At 52.0% G+C, this 12,042-nt stretch overlaps 1 protein-coding gene across 1 annotated transcript in view; it reads left to right on the forward strand.

The window, feature by feature from the left end:
- Positions 1-6,228, forward strand: part of Bcr (BCR activator of RhoGEF and GTPase) — a 129,324-nt gene extending 123,096 nt beyond the window's left edge. Inside the window, exons 20-23 of the mRNA XM_031348559.1 lie at positions 1,175-1,309; positions 2,298-2,403; positions 2,760-2,922; positions 3,589-6,228. Of these exons, the coding sequence (XP_031204419.1) occupies positions 1,175-1,309; positions 2,298-2,403; positions 2,760-2,922; positions 3,589-3,678 (494 nt within the window). The 3' untranslated portion in view covers positions 3,679-6,228. The remainder of the gene's footprint in view (positions 1-1,174; positions 1,310-2,297; positions 2,404-2,759; positions 2,923-3,588) is intronic.
- Positions 6,229-12,042: the final 5,814 nt, after the last annotated feature.

Raw genomic sequence — 12,042 nt, forward strand, 5'->3', positions numbered from 1 at the left:
ACTTGACGAGAACCAACCAGCACAAGGTCCCAGCATCCCCAAAGAACAGACAGACAGAAACAGGACTCGGAAGGGTGTCGGGCTTGCAGAGTCTATACCACCATCTTGACCTGGGGCATCAAGGACCCAGCACTCCTCCATGAGACTCACTGCCCTTTCCCAGTCCTTTCTCTGCTTCTCCACGCAGCCAGAGCAGGCCTTCTGGCTTAGCTAGGGTTTGCATCGCTGTGAAGGGACGCCATGACCACAGCAACTCTTAAAAAGGAAAGCTTTTTAACTGGAGCTGCCTTCCAGTTCTGAGGTATAGTCCATGTCCCGTCATGGCAGGAAGTATGGCAGCTGGCAGGTAGACACGGTGCTGGAGAGGAGCATCTTGGATAGGCAGGCATCGGGAGAAGAGAGTGAGCCCACGGGATCTGGCTTGAGCTTCTTCTTTTTTTTTTTTTTTTTGGTTTTTCGAGACAGGGTTTCTCTGTATAGCTCTGGCTGTCCTAGAACTCACTCTGTAGACCAGGCTGGCCTCGAACTCAGAAATCCGCCTGCCTCTGCCTCCCAAGTGCTGGGATTAAAAGCGTGCGCCACCACCGCCCGGCTCGGCTTGAGTTTCTAAAACCTCAGAACCCAGCCCCTGCGGCACACTTCCCCTCAACAAGGTCACAGCCCCAGTAATGCCACTCTCCAGTGAGTCTGTGGAGGCCATTTTCATTGAAACCACTACACCGGCTCTCTGGTGCAGAGAACCAGAGGCTACCTAAGTCCTAAGAAAACACCCAGTGTGACCACTTAAGTGACCCAAATAGTCCCCATGCCTTCCTGTAGAAGGAGCTACCCCCCAGCCCCTACCCCGGATAGCTGTTTCATACAGAACAACTCCTAGCCAGGCTCCGTGGGCTAACTCGACCTTCTGCCCTGCCTGCCTCTGCTGCTGGCGGCCTCGCGTAGAGCTGAGCGGCGGTGAGGGCAGAGGTGTGGGATACGCTTACTTCCCAGCCACCCTGCCCAGACTCAGCCACACAAATTGGGGGCGGGGGGTGGGGGTGGGAGGCACAAACCACATCAAGGGGATGGGCACACACGTTTGTCAGCAAGGTGGCAACTGCGTCAGCCCAGGCAGGTTGCAGAAGCCCAGACCTGGGATTCACACGGAGGCTCCATTTTTCTGCGTTCTCTCCAGATAACAAGGATGTGTCGGTGATGATGAGCGAGATGGACGTGAATGCCATTGCCGGCACGCTGAAGCTCTACTTCCGTGAGCTGCCGGAGCCCCTCTTCACTGATGAGTTCTACCCCAACTTCGCAGAAGGCATTGGTGAGCATCGATGTCCCTGACCTCTCCCGTTTACTGCCATCCTTAGGAGAGGCAATCAGAAGCCGGGCGGTGGTGGCGCACGCCTTTAATCCCAGCACTTGGGAGGCAGAGGCAGGCGGATTTCTGAGTTCGAGGCCAGCCTGGTCTACAGAGTGAGTTCCAGGACAGTCAGGGATATACAGAGAAACCCTGTCTCGGAAAAAAAAAAAAGGAAAGGCAATCGGACCGCTCCCCTCTGTTCCCACATTCGAACCCAACCTGAGAGAGTTGGCTGTGCAGTGTATGTGTGTGTGGGAAAGTGGATTAAAAAAAAAGCCATCTGTGAATTCTCTGACAGCTACCTGCTGCCCTCTCCTCTCAGTATGACCAGAGGGTAACCAGTCCATGTGGCCGTAGGCGTGTCCAGCTGTGGGATCCTGGTAGCCACAGGAAACCCCTAATGCTCTGACCCCAGGTCCTGGCCCAGTCAAGCGGAGATTCAAACCCAGCCTTGACCTTTAGTCAGCCTGGATGGCGGTGCCCAGCGAACACAGGAGGCAGACCTACCTACCCCTTACCTCACCCTTAAGGTGACCCAACCTGTAGGGCTGGTTCACCACAAAGACCTGGCCTCTCAGGCCTGAAAGCGCCCCCAGGCGCATATGTAAATAAGGGAAGCTCCCAGGGGCTGGGGGAGGGGCCTTCCTAGGTGCTTATAGCAGACAGAGCCCCACCCTCAGGCCCCCAACCCGCCACCGCCCCCAGCACAGCCCTATCCATAAGCTTCAGGTATCTCCCATGCGCAGTAAGCCACCACCCCAGGGTCTTCCTCAGTGGGACTTAGTCTAACCGTGTAGCCTGAGACAGTGCGGGGGCGGGGGGCGGGGCTTGAACTCCGCAGCGTCTTCCAGCATAGGCTCCTGGGTGTTTCATCTTCCATCCTTATGAGCGAGATCTTGGGGTTGTGCTCTGACCCTGGAAACTGAACGTCGTCGTCGTCCTTCCGCAGCTCTTTCAGACCCGGTCGCGAAGGAGAGCTGCATGCTCAATCTGCTGCTGTCCCTCCCAGAAGCCAATCTGCTCACCTTCCTCTTCCTCCTGGACCACCTGAAAAGGTAGCGCCTTTTCTCCCACGCAGCCCCGGACCCCAGGAAGCCAGGCGACACGGGCTTTCTCTCCTTCTCAAGTCCTTCTCCTTCTCAAGTTTTAGTTCCCACGCTAGGGACTAGAGCCAGTACCATTCCTCTCCAGGACACTAAGCCGCAGCCAGGCAGCCAGCGCTACACTTACTTGAACTTAGCCTGCACTCCCAGATCGTGCCCCAGAGCTGTCCCGGATGCCCACTGGCCTTGGGTTCTCTCCATCCCGAGCCCCACAGACTCTTGGGGAAGGCGGGGGGTGGGGGGTAGAATCTTTACATCTACCCTGAACGTGCTGTTGGAATGACACCCTCTGCTCTGGCTCCCCACAGGGTAGCTGAAAAGGAGACAGTGAACAAGATGTCCTTACACAACCTCGCCACGGTCTTCGGCCCCACGTTGCTCCGGCCCTCCGAGAAGGAAAGCAAGCTCCCTGCTAACCCCAGCCAGCCCATCACCATGACTGACAGCTGGTCCCTGGAGGTCATGTCCCAGGTACGGGAAACAAGCTGTTTCAAGTCCGTTGTTGCTCTGGCTTGACACTTTGCAGATAGACCGCCTCAGCCTACTTCAGCATGAGCCATTCCCACCTCAACTACAGAGGCCTACCTGCTGTCACTAAGAGGGTCAGGAAGGGCCCTGGCTATTTTGCTTGTTTGTTTGTTTTTTAAGATTTATTTATTTATGCTGGGCGGTGGTGGCACACGCCTATAATCCCAGCACTTGGGAGGCAGAGGCAGGCGGATTTCTGAGTTCGAGGCCAGCCTGGTCTACAGAGTAAGTTCCAGGACAGCAAGGGCTACACAGAGAAACCCTGTCTTGGGAAAAAGAAAAAAAAAGATTTATTTATTTATTATACGTAAGTACACTGTAGCTGTCTTCAGATACCCCAGAAGAGGGCATCAGATCTCTTTAGGGATGGTTGTGAGCCACCATGTGGTTGCTGGGATTTGAACTCAGGAGGTTCGGAAGAGTAGTCAGTGCTCTTACCCACTGAGCCATCTCTTCAGCCCCCTACCTACTCCCTCCCCAGCTACTTTTATCCCCTCTGAACCTGGCTAGATCAGCAGGGTCTCTTAGCACCTGAGTTGTGTAAACCAAGACAGGCTTCCCGCCTGCAACCCTCTTACGTGTTCACCTCTCCCTTCTCTGCGGGAACAGGTCCAAGTGTTGCTGTACTTCCTGCAGCTGGAGGCCATCCCTGCCCCCGACAGCAAGAGACAGAGCATCCTGTTTTCCACTGAAGTCTAAAAGCCTGGCGTCCGTCGTCTCCTTCAGAGGCCCACAGAATGACCTGGAAACCTGGGACAAGAGAACCCACCCACGGAGTGGGAATGAGACCCTCCCTGCGGTTTAACTTAGCCATTCCGAAGCTCTGGGCCATCTGCCAAGAGACAAGTACCCAAAGCAAAAGGCCAAGGGGCCTACAGGAATCCAGGTGTGTCTGCAAGCCCCAGGCTGGCCCCAGACTGTACCTTTCCCTTGTGGCCACCAGGGGGCACCCCAAGCCAGCCCATCTGCAAGCCTGCGGCCAAGGGAAAAGAGGCGGAGAAGAGAGTGTTTTTACGAATCTAATTTATCAGAGTTTTAAAAAAAAAAATCTCTACTGGATCATTTGTTCCGATGCACCCCGTCTGGGGAATAGGGACACCGTCAGATCCCTTACTAGTGTGTCTTGAATAAACACTGCTGCTGCTTCCTGTTGTGGGGGGCCACAGCCATGTCCCTCTGTATAGGTGGGGGTGCCTTCCCTCTCCCTGACTTAGAAATCCCGCTGTATGCGTGACAGGGTCTGAGACGCTGAGTCAGCGCTGTAACATCGTCAGCCCTCGCTGCTTGCTCTGTCTTCCCAGAAGGATGTCTGTGCGGAAGTAGGTCAGGCTCCTGTTCGCTGATACTCTCGGGGTTTTTGGCTCTTTATGTGCCTCTCCACAGCCCAGACGTGTCCAGGGACCTGGCATGGGGAAAGGCGAGCCTGGTCATCGCGCACCTTACAGTTCCTTCTGCGGGGAGAGTGGCTGTGCCCACTGATCCTTAACTGCCTGCCTGGCATCCGCGCTCCCTTCTGGCTGTGATTTCTCTGGCCCGGCTCTGACCGCTGTCTCTGTCCCTCGTTGCCCCACCTAAAAGACCACTCCCTTCCCTTGCTCCCAACTGAGCAGACTCATCACCTTGCTTAGCCCAGTCTCTACTCCAAAGCAGCGGGCTTCCTCTAGTGGCTTGTTTTAATACTTTGATCCGAAATAATAGCTTTTGATACTTGAATATTTTTAAGTTTTATACATAGTTTCTAATTTTTTTTTTCCTAATGGATTCAGACACCTAATAAGATACTAGAATGTACACCGTGGACGGGCCGTGTCCGGGTGGTGTTTTGTCTTCGAGAGCCGGCTTCCTTTTTGTTTGGAGTCCTTTCTGATGTCTCGGGAACATCAGAAAGAATAGGAAGAAGGTTAGGAAAGTCAGGCCTGGGGATAGGAGCAACCGCCCCAAAGCAGATTGAAAGCTAGCCCACCTGCCGCCCTCCCACCTCAATCCCTGTCGCCGGGCGGGAGTCAGGGTAGTAGTCTCCTACTGGCTACCCCTAGTTAGCAAAAGAGGGGGGGGGAACCTACGGATTGTCAACTCCATAAATCCTTGCATCATTTTTAAAAGGGTAGAATCCCACCCTTGGGAGGCAGAGGCAGAGTTGCCATGAGCTCAGGACCAGCCCTTGGTAGCATCCTGCTTATCTGGACATGCAGGGCCGGCATACAGGGGCCTCGGAGTAGATGGGGAGAGAAGAAAAAAGCTGACAAGAGACTTGAATCCTGAGCTGCTCCTGCAGGAAGGCGTAATTTAGGGACGTAGATTGTTTGTCATGTGAGGACTCCTGCACCCGGTCACAGACTCCACAGCCCCTCCCATGTCTGGAAGGTGGGTATGGCATCCACCAACCCCATAGCACATGGGGATCCCTGAGAGACAGAGCCATGTGTTCCCCTCCTGTCTGCTCTTGAGCCTGCCTAAGGTAATTGGGCAGGAAACAAAAGACCCTACGGGGTCTCTGTCTGCATACAGTGTTTAGTTGGCTTTTTTTTTTCTCAGCAGAGCTACCCATTGGTCTGCCCTTGAGCATATTTGGACCCAGTGGGATCCTCTAGTTTGGCCGCCCACCCCAGTCTGAGTCGTGGCTCTGAGCCTGTAAGGGGAGCACTGTTGAGAAAATCCAACCCCCCCTCCCCTGCTGTTGTTTCTGCACCCACCCCCACCCCGACCCCATTGTCTCTTGATTTGCATCTGTCACCTTGAACTGGAAAGCAATATATATCAACGTGCCAATGTGCATTCCCTGGCCCATCCCCTGCCTCGGTTCACTTTATTTATTTAGGTTATGTGTTATTTGATGACAGAATGAGCATCCTTGTGTCGTTCTAAAAAGTGCTCCTCCACCATCGGCCATGGGAGCAGCGCCTGGGGGCCGCCTCTAACCGCCTCACACCTCTCAGGCCTCTAAGCTGGCAAAGAAAATTACGCGGCGTTGTCCAGGAGTGGGGCGATTCAGCTTTCCCTCTGCAGAGAGAATGATGCCCCCCCCCCCGTCCGCTGTGACCCACCCCCCCACCAGGCATGGCTACCAGACTCTAAGGGAAGATGCCTTCTTACCTTGGGTCCCGGGCACAGGGGGCTTGCCTTTCCTGTTGGTAGCCTGGCCTCCGCAGTGGGTGGATGGTCTCCTAGCAGTGATCCTGCTTCTGAGCTCAGCTGTCTGTACCACTCTGTACCGGAAGGACCATGGACACTCTCATTAAAGTCTCCTGAGACTACTTCGGTTTGTGGTGGTTTCTAGTCGGTCAGTCGCCTCCTGAGTTTGAAAGCCCCGCGTTCCTGGGGCTTGGCAAAACTAAAACCCGCAAGCCTGGGGAAGAACCAGTGGTTACAGAGCTCGGGATGTCCAGTCAGGCTGTTGGTGAGGGAGGAGAGGTCTGCATGCACCCCTGAGGGAAGTCCTGCTTTAGTGGAATTGGGTGGCCACAGGTAGGCGCCAGGCAGGTAGCTTCAAGGTACAGAGCAGCAGCTAAGTCCTCAGGTACAAGGACTAGTCTGGGCAAAGACGGTTACCTTGGCTAAGGATGAGGATGAGAAGCCACCTGGGAAATGCAGTCTTGACCCGGCAAGTGGGAGAGAGACGGCAGTAGGGTGGTGGACCAGTCTTGCTTGTCTTGCTTGACCCCGCTTCTCCTCACCTATGCCCACACCCCTGCTTCAAGCCCCGTAGCCTGCCGGGATGGCAAGTCGAGGCAGCTAGACCCTGTATGTCATGGAGAGGAGGTGTTTGTTCTTAGCCACCTCTCTCTAGCTTTGCCCTCGGAAGCCTGCCCAAATTACAGAGCAGCAGCACCCAGAGGCATGAAGCGTGGGGTCTTCACTAATGGTGGCAGCTAGGGAAGAGCCTAGCCATAGCCAGCCAGCCAGCCATCACATTATCTTCAATAGCGCCTCTGTCAAGTCACGGCCCTGCTTCCTAGAATAAGGGTCGCTTGACAAAGGCGGCAGGTGGCCAAGAATGGGGAACCTGGGCAATGTGACCGATGACAGTGCAAGGTTATGGGGTGTTAGGACGGACAGGGTCGCTCAGAGTAGATTCTCACTGCCCCACTGGGGACTCAAGGGGTTTCTTTCGGGGGAGCCCTTATTCCGAGGGGTGATGAGAGTTCTGGCCAGGTGGGCAAGGGATTCGGCGATGACAGACAGACACAACACAAGAAGTATGTTATCTAAATGTATTTTCACAAAATGATAATCAGGCTTATGTAGTATACAGAAACAGGGTGAATGTCAGAGATCACATAGGCAGGTAGCAGTCACATCAGACAGTAGATCAAACAGCCAGGTATAAATGATTCCTTCCGTAGTACTCTTTCCCCACTGGGCTACCTTGGCAGCCCTAAGCAAACACCCAACTATCTAATTCTTCTAGGTTATTAGAAGTATGCACCAGGGGGTCTCCTTCTAGCTAGCTAACCTCTCATGAATAACTACACTACTTTAGCCCTGGGAGCATTTCTGGGAGCATTTGTGACAGACTCCCAATTTGCCAGGGGAGCCCACCAACTTCTCTCTAATATGTGAAATAGTTTGCCATTTGTTGACAGTCCACTTGAATGCCTGGAGACAATCTGTCTGAATAGGGTAACACCCTTGAGAAATTCCAGGCCGAGAATCAGCTCAGCACTGATTAGGATTAGTTAGAACATTGTTGAGGGCCGGGAAGCATTGTTCAATTTAGTTTGGCTATAACGAAATATTTCTTAGGGCACCTTTATGCCTGAATAAAGAAAGCATGCAGATCTCTCCACAGACTTTAGCAGAGGCCAATCTGGAACACGTCTGAGTTAGGAGATGCCAATGACTGAAATACCCAGGAGGCACAAAACTCCCTTTGAAGTCATAACGCCTCTTGTCCATGATCAGGCTTTTAACCCTGATACTGTAGACCTACTGGGGTAGACGAGTGAGCGCAGCAAGCAGCCATAACCCCAGGCCCACTCCAGAAGCACATAGGACCCCCTTCCCAGAAAACTGTGCACCATGATGAAGATGGGCTCCTACTGGCTCTTGGCTATGTCCGGCCCCTAAGAGGTTACAATGGTCTCTTACGTGGTCTGCCTGGCTCTGTTGGGAAAACTTACACACATTCATGGGTCTTTTGCATCTCTTCCTAGGAGCTGATTTTTCAGGCCAAAGCTGACTCCCCACCATGCGTCTCCACGCATGGACCACGACTGTCCAAACCCAGGCCAATAGTATGGCCCAGAGACAGGGTAATTCACTGAGTCTCAAATCCGAAGTTACCAACACGTCCTTGATCCCTTAGAGCATCAGGTCTGAACCTGTAGGTCACAACTCCATTTGGGGAGAAGGGTCCAATGACCCGGTCACAGGGATCAGACGTCCTGGATCTCAGATATTCACAATACAGTTCATAATTCGTAACAATACAGTGCATAACATCTATGAAGTGAGCAACAAGATCGTTTTATGGTTGGAGGAGTGAGGGTCACCACACCATGAGGAACTGTGTTAAAGGGCTGCAGCGTTAGGAAGGTTGAGACCCACTCACATAGAAGAAAATGGAGTCAGGCCACTTACACACCTCAGATCCTGCCTGCGGACAGATACTGGGGTCTGTCTAGACTCTCTGCCCCCGAACGTGCCAACCTCTGCTGGGTGAGACCTCAACTACCATCCCTTGACCCAAACACAACAGCATTTATTAATGTGGGCCCACAGGCTGATAATTTCTAGCCTCGTGACCCATCAAATCCATGTAGCTATCACAAAAGGACTTCTCTCGACTCCTCCCACCCCAGCGTCCGGAGGCCTTAAAAGGAAGTTTCACAAGGTCTGAAGATGGGCAGTTGCAAATAGTTCTGGAAAGATAAACAGAAGAAAGACTGAGGGGAGTAACAAAGTGCTCTTGAAGAGACCCAAATGGCTTCGGCTGGAGCAGTGCCCTCGGGCCAGCAAGGGCTGGAACAAGGTCCTGCCAGGTGACAAGGAAGCTAATGGCATTTGACTCCATCCCATCTGACCTCATGGGAGTGGGAGAGAGCTGACAAGTCATGGTCAGCTCTCCAGGGAGAGCCCTGTACCATCCAGTTCTTACCGAACTGGCCAGCCAGGGATGGAGCCATGACAGGCATTCACAGATGGGACACATCTCATTCATAACCAAGTTAGAAAAGGCACCAGTTAACTTGGAGAGGAAATGGCCATAAGATCCCTAAACCCAGCAGCCTACCCTGATGTCAGATGGTAGTAACATTCCAAGAAAGGCCTCAGAGCGCCTCAGACCGTGTCTCCAACTACAGAAGTACTTCAAAGACTTAATCTACATCCCCGTCCCAAGTATGGAGTTTGGAAATGGCTCATCTGATTTGGACTATCTAGCAAGACCATGTTTCAAGAGAGAGAGAAAAAGAGAGAGAGAGAGAGAGAGAGAGAGACAGACAGACAGACAGACAGACAGACAGACAGACAGACAGACAGAATACCACGTGAAGATGGAAGGAAAAAAATTACATGTCGGGCTGGTGAAATGGCTCAGCGGGTAAGAGCACCACCGCCTGCTCTTCCAAAGGTTGTGAGTTCAAATCCCAGCAACCACATGGTGGCTCCATAAAGAAACCATCCATAAAGAAATCTGGTGCCCTCTTCTGGTGCATCTGAAGACAGCAACAGTGTACTCATTTATAATAATAAATAAATCTTTTTTTAAAAAAAATTACATGTCAAGTATTGCCAAGATGGCAAGAGACACCGTGACTGAAGAGAGAGGCCTGGACCAAAATTCCACCCAGAGTCTCCAGAAGGAAACCACCTGCCAAAAGATTAACTTGGCACTTCTGGCTTCTGGAGCTATGAGAGAAGGCAATCCTGGTTTTCTGGAGCCCTGTAGTCTATACGATTGTAAGGCTGCCGCAGGAAACTGATATTGTCCCACAACCGGGAAGTCAAAATACATCCGTCAGTCCTAGGGTCTGAAGCCTAAAGGCGAGGCACAGAAGCCAATGAGGCAGACGTAAGGGCCACTCCCCCACACCCACACTTGGCAGTGGTGCAGCAGAGCGTTTGAGCGAAACTGAGGGCTTGCCAAACTGCTCTGGGGGCTTTGGCTGCTTCTCTGCACCACCAGCGGTGCCTACAAAAGGCCCTAAGAAAGTGGAGAGCGCCTTCTGCTTGTCCTCCCCCTCCCCTTGTCCTGGGTGTCCGGGTGTCCACGCCCTTCCTAGCCCCACTCCCATACGGCCCCTCCGTATGTTCCCAATCCACCCCCTTTGCCTCACACACAGCTCATTTCTAGGCTTCAGAAAGCATTAAAGAGTTGGAAATTTGGCTCTGGGATTTGGGGCTTGCCTAAGAAGCTGAGCCTGGGCCCCATCACCAGCACTGCAAAGGGAGAGGAAGGGGTGTTCACCAGGGCTACCTTCGGCTCTGACATCAGTGAACTCTACCTTAAAGTGGGAGATGTGTGTTGGTGTCTGCCAGGGATCAAATCTAGCACCTCGCATATGCTAAGTGTAGGCCTTACCATTGGGCTACATCCCGAAGATAGATTTTTAAATTTAATTTTTTTGTTTTGTTTTGTTTTGTTTTGTTGGTTTTTCGAGACAGGGTTTCTTTGTGTAGCCCTGGCTGTCCTGGAACTCACTCTGTAGACCAGTCTGGCCTTGAACTCAGAATCAAGTGCTGGGATTAAAGATGTGAGTCACCGCTGCCTGGCCCTTAAGTTTAATTTTTAATATGCATTAATGATAAAGATAACAGTTTCATTGTGACATTCTATACATATATCTAATCTATATTAATCAAACCAATCTGTATCAATTCACCCTACGTTTCGCTCTCTTGCACCCCCTCAGCTACGAAACCTTTCTCTTCCCAACTCGTTTCTACTCTGTGAGTGTGTTGTGTGTGTGTGTGTGTGTGGTGTGAAATGTGTATGTGTGGTGTGAAGTGTATATGTGTGGTGTGAAGTGTGTATGCGTGGTGTGAAGTGTGTATGCGTGGTGTGAAGTGTGTGTGTGTGGTGTGAAATGTGTGTGTGGTGTGAAGTGTGTATGTGTGATGTGAAGTGTGTATGTGTGGTGTGTATGTATGTGTGGTGTGAAGTGTGTATTGTGGTGTGTATATGTATGGTGTGTATGTATGTATATGTGGCATGTATGTGATGTATAAGTGTGGTGGGTGTATGTGTGTGTGTGGTGTATATTATGGTGTGTGTGGTACGTTGTGTGGTGTGTGTATGTGTGTATATGGTGTGTATTATGGTATGTGTGGTGTATATATGTGATGTGTTTATATGTATGGTGTGTATGCGTGTGTGTGTGTGTGTGGTGTGTTTTGTGGTGTGTATGTGTGGGGTGTGTGTGTGTGTGTGTGTGTGTGACTCGATGAGTTTAATTAGGGTTGCTCACAGGGACATGGTTAAGGGCTTATAGGCAGCAGTACTGGCAACTAGCCAGTGGTTACACCCCTCCCCGATCCACAGTTCGCTTCCTATAGATCCTCAAGAGAGGAATGGGAGTGTCACGAGGCCCTCTCCTGCTGCAAGCCTTAACTGCCTGTAACTCCCCTTTCCACAGCAGGTTGTTGTGAGGCACGGTCTTGTGTAGGACTTCTGCAGATAATCATAGCCGCTATGAGTTTTGGGGTCTGTTGTTGTTTTGGTTTGGTTTTGAGACAAGGTTTCTCTGTGTAGCTCTGTTTGTCCCGAAACTAACTCTATAGACAAGGCTGGCTTCGAACTCACAGAGATACACCTGCCTCTGCCTCCTGAGTGCTAGGATTCAAGGTGTGCTCCAGCACTGCCAGGCTTGCTGAGTTCTTAAGTGTACTGGCTGTGCCGTATCAGGAAGATGGTGTTCGACCGTACTTCAACGCCTTCCAGTCCTGCTCTCTAGCCATCCGGTCTTAATGTTCTCTGAGCCTTGGAGGGGACGATACGGAATTAAGCATCCAACAGTTGCTTGTTCCCTGCACCTTGAGTAGTTAGCTCCGCAGTCGTCCCTGCCCACGGCAAAAAGAAGATGGTCTGACCAAAGTTGAGATCAGAACTAATCTGTGGGCGTA

Source organism: Mastomys coucha, unplaced genomic scaffold (genome assembly GCF_008632895.1).
Source record: "Mastomys coucha isolate ucsf_1 unplaced genomic scaffold, UCSF_Mcou_1 pScaffold3, whole genome shotgun sequence".
NCBI lineage: Eukaryota > Metazoa > Chordata > Mammalia > Rodentia > Muridae > Mastomys > Mastomys coucha.